The 1,394-nt window shown below is 45.0% G+C and overlaps 1 protein-coding gene across 1 annotated transcript in view; it reads left to right on the forward strand.

The window, feature by feature from the left end:
• Positions 1-873: 873 nt before the first annotated feature.
• LOC119593605 overlaps positions 874-1,394 on the forward strand; it is a gene marked incomplete in the record, with an annotated part of 44,688 nt that continues 44,167 nt past the window's right edge. The window contains 1 exon segment of the mRNA XM_037942560.1: positions 874-1,340. Within this exon segment, the coding sequence (XP_037798488.1) occupies positions 874-1,340 (467 nt within the window).

The following is a 1,394-nucleotide window of genomic DNA, read 5'->3' on the forward strand; positions in this document are numbered from 1 at the left end:
TGTAAAGATCCACTAGTTGTAAATACAAGTCTTGAACACTTGTCAAGTAATAAAATTAACTGTGGCAGAACCTTAAGTTCCTTATTTACTTTACGAGTTGTGAATCATATACCGTTCTTGCTGTAAATATTTCGTCCAACGTTAACAACTGCATATTTAAGATCCGTCATATTTTTCTCGTGAAAGTATGAGTGCCGAGAATACTCGTAAATTCCATCTTCAAAGGGAATAACAAACGCAAAAATGCCAGAATCACGTGACAGACAGAAATAATAATAGTAAGTACAAGAAGTAGTGATGCTAATATGGCAACATGCACACGCAAGCCAAACAGTTGTTCTGTGCCTTTTTATATTTGACCTTTTTCCTTTTCATTAACCAGTTCTTCTTAATAATGATAAACACAAAACTTGCAATACAAAACAATCCATTTTTTCTATAAATGAATTATCAAAATATCAGCGTACGTCACTAAACGTACCACAACATAAATACCCGTTTGGCACCTCGCTGGGCATGGGGAAACTAGGGGTGGGAAAGCAAGTGATTCACAAACCTTCCGTAGTACAGTAGCGTGTTTAACTTGTTCGGCGTAGGAGGTGTATTTTGTTTAAACCTCGTTATTTTGAGGGTTGTGAGTGAAACGTTTGTATTTTGTGAGGAATTTGTGCAGTACCTGTTGGGATTGCTGGCTTGGAATGGTTGTTGGTTAAAAAATTGAGTCAATAGAAATTGTTATTTTTTTCACTATTTACATGATGACGTTTAGCTGGCCGTATAAATGTAGGCATTCAATGATTGGACAGTCCGTTGCAGATAAATTGACTGGTAAATAGAGCTATCAGAGAGAAAGTGATACAAACGTGTGCCAACATGAATCACACATACATGAACACGGGAGTGCCCAAGCATCAGAATGGCCCTGCCAAGGCGGTGGACATGGATATGGACTTCGTAACGGATGCAAACGTTTATTACAACCTGCCCCCTCCCTTGCCATCGGCGAATTTTCGGGGCACGTCACTTCCTCGTGGTCACCATTCCCCACAGCATCAGCAGATGAACAGGGCATCTTCCTCTTGCCCCGCCTCACCCAAGCTTCCCTCTGCTGCCTCCTCTCCTCGGAAAGGTGGCCTGCCCCTGTCACGACCGCCCTGTGCCAGTGACAAGGGAAGTAAACCTTCCCTGCCGCCCGCCGTGCCAGAACGGGGCGACCCGAAGCCGAAACACGAGAAGCTGTCGCACACTCGTTCCTTCGACTTGGATCACATCTACCAGAACCTTTGCACGGCAGTCAAGGGCGCCTCCAAACCGCGGAGCAATTCCTTCAGCATCCCTTGGCGGCGGAAGAAGAAACCGCAGGAGGCTTCGCCGGGGATCGCGGAAGAGGCCCG

This window comes from Penaeus monodon, chromosome 32, assembly GCF_015228065.2.
Source record: "Penaeus monodon isolate SGIC_2016 chromosome 32, NSTDA_Pmon_1, whole genome shotgun sequence".
Taxonomy (NCBI): domain Eukaryota; kingdom Metazoa; phylum Arthropoda; class Malacostraca; order Decapoda; family Penaeidae; genus Penaeus; species Penaeus monodon.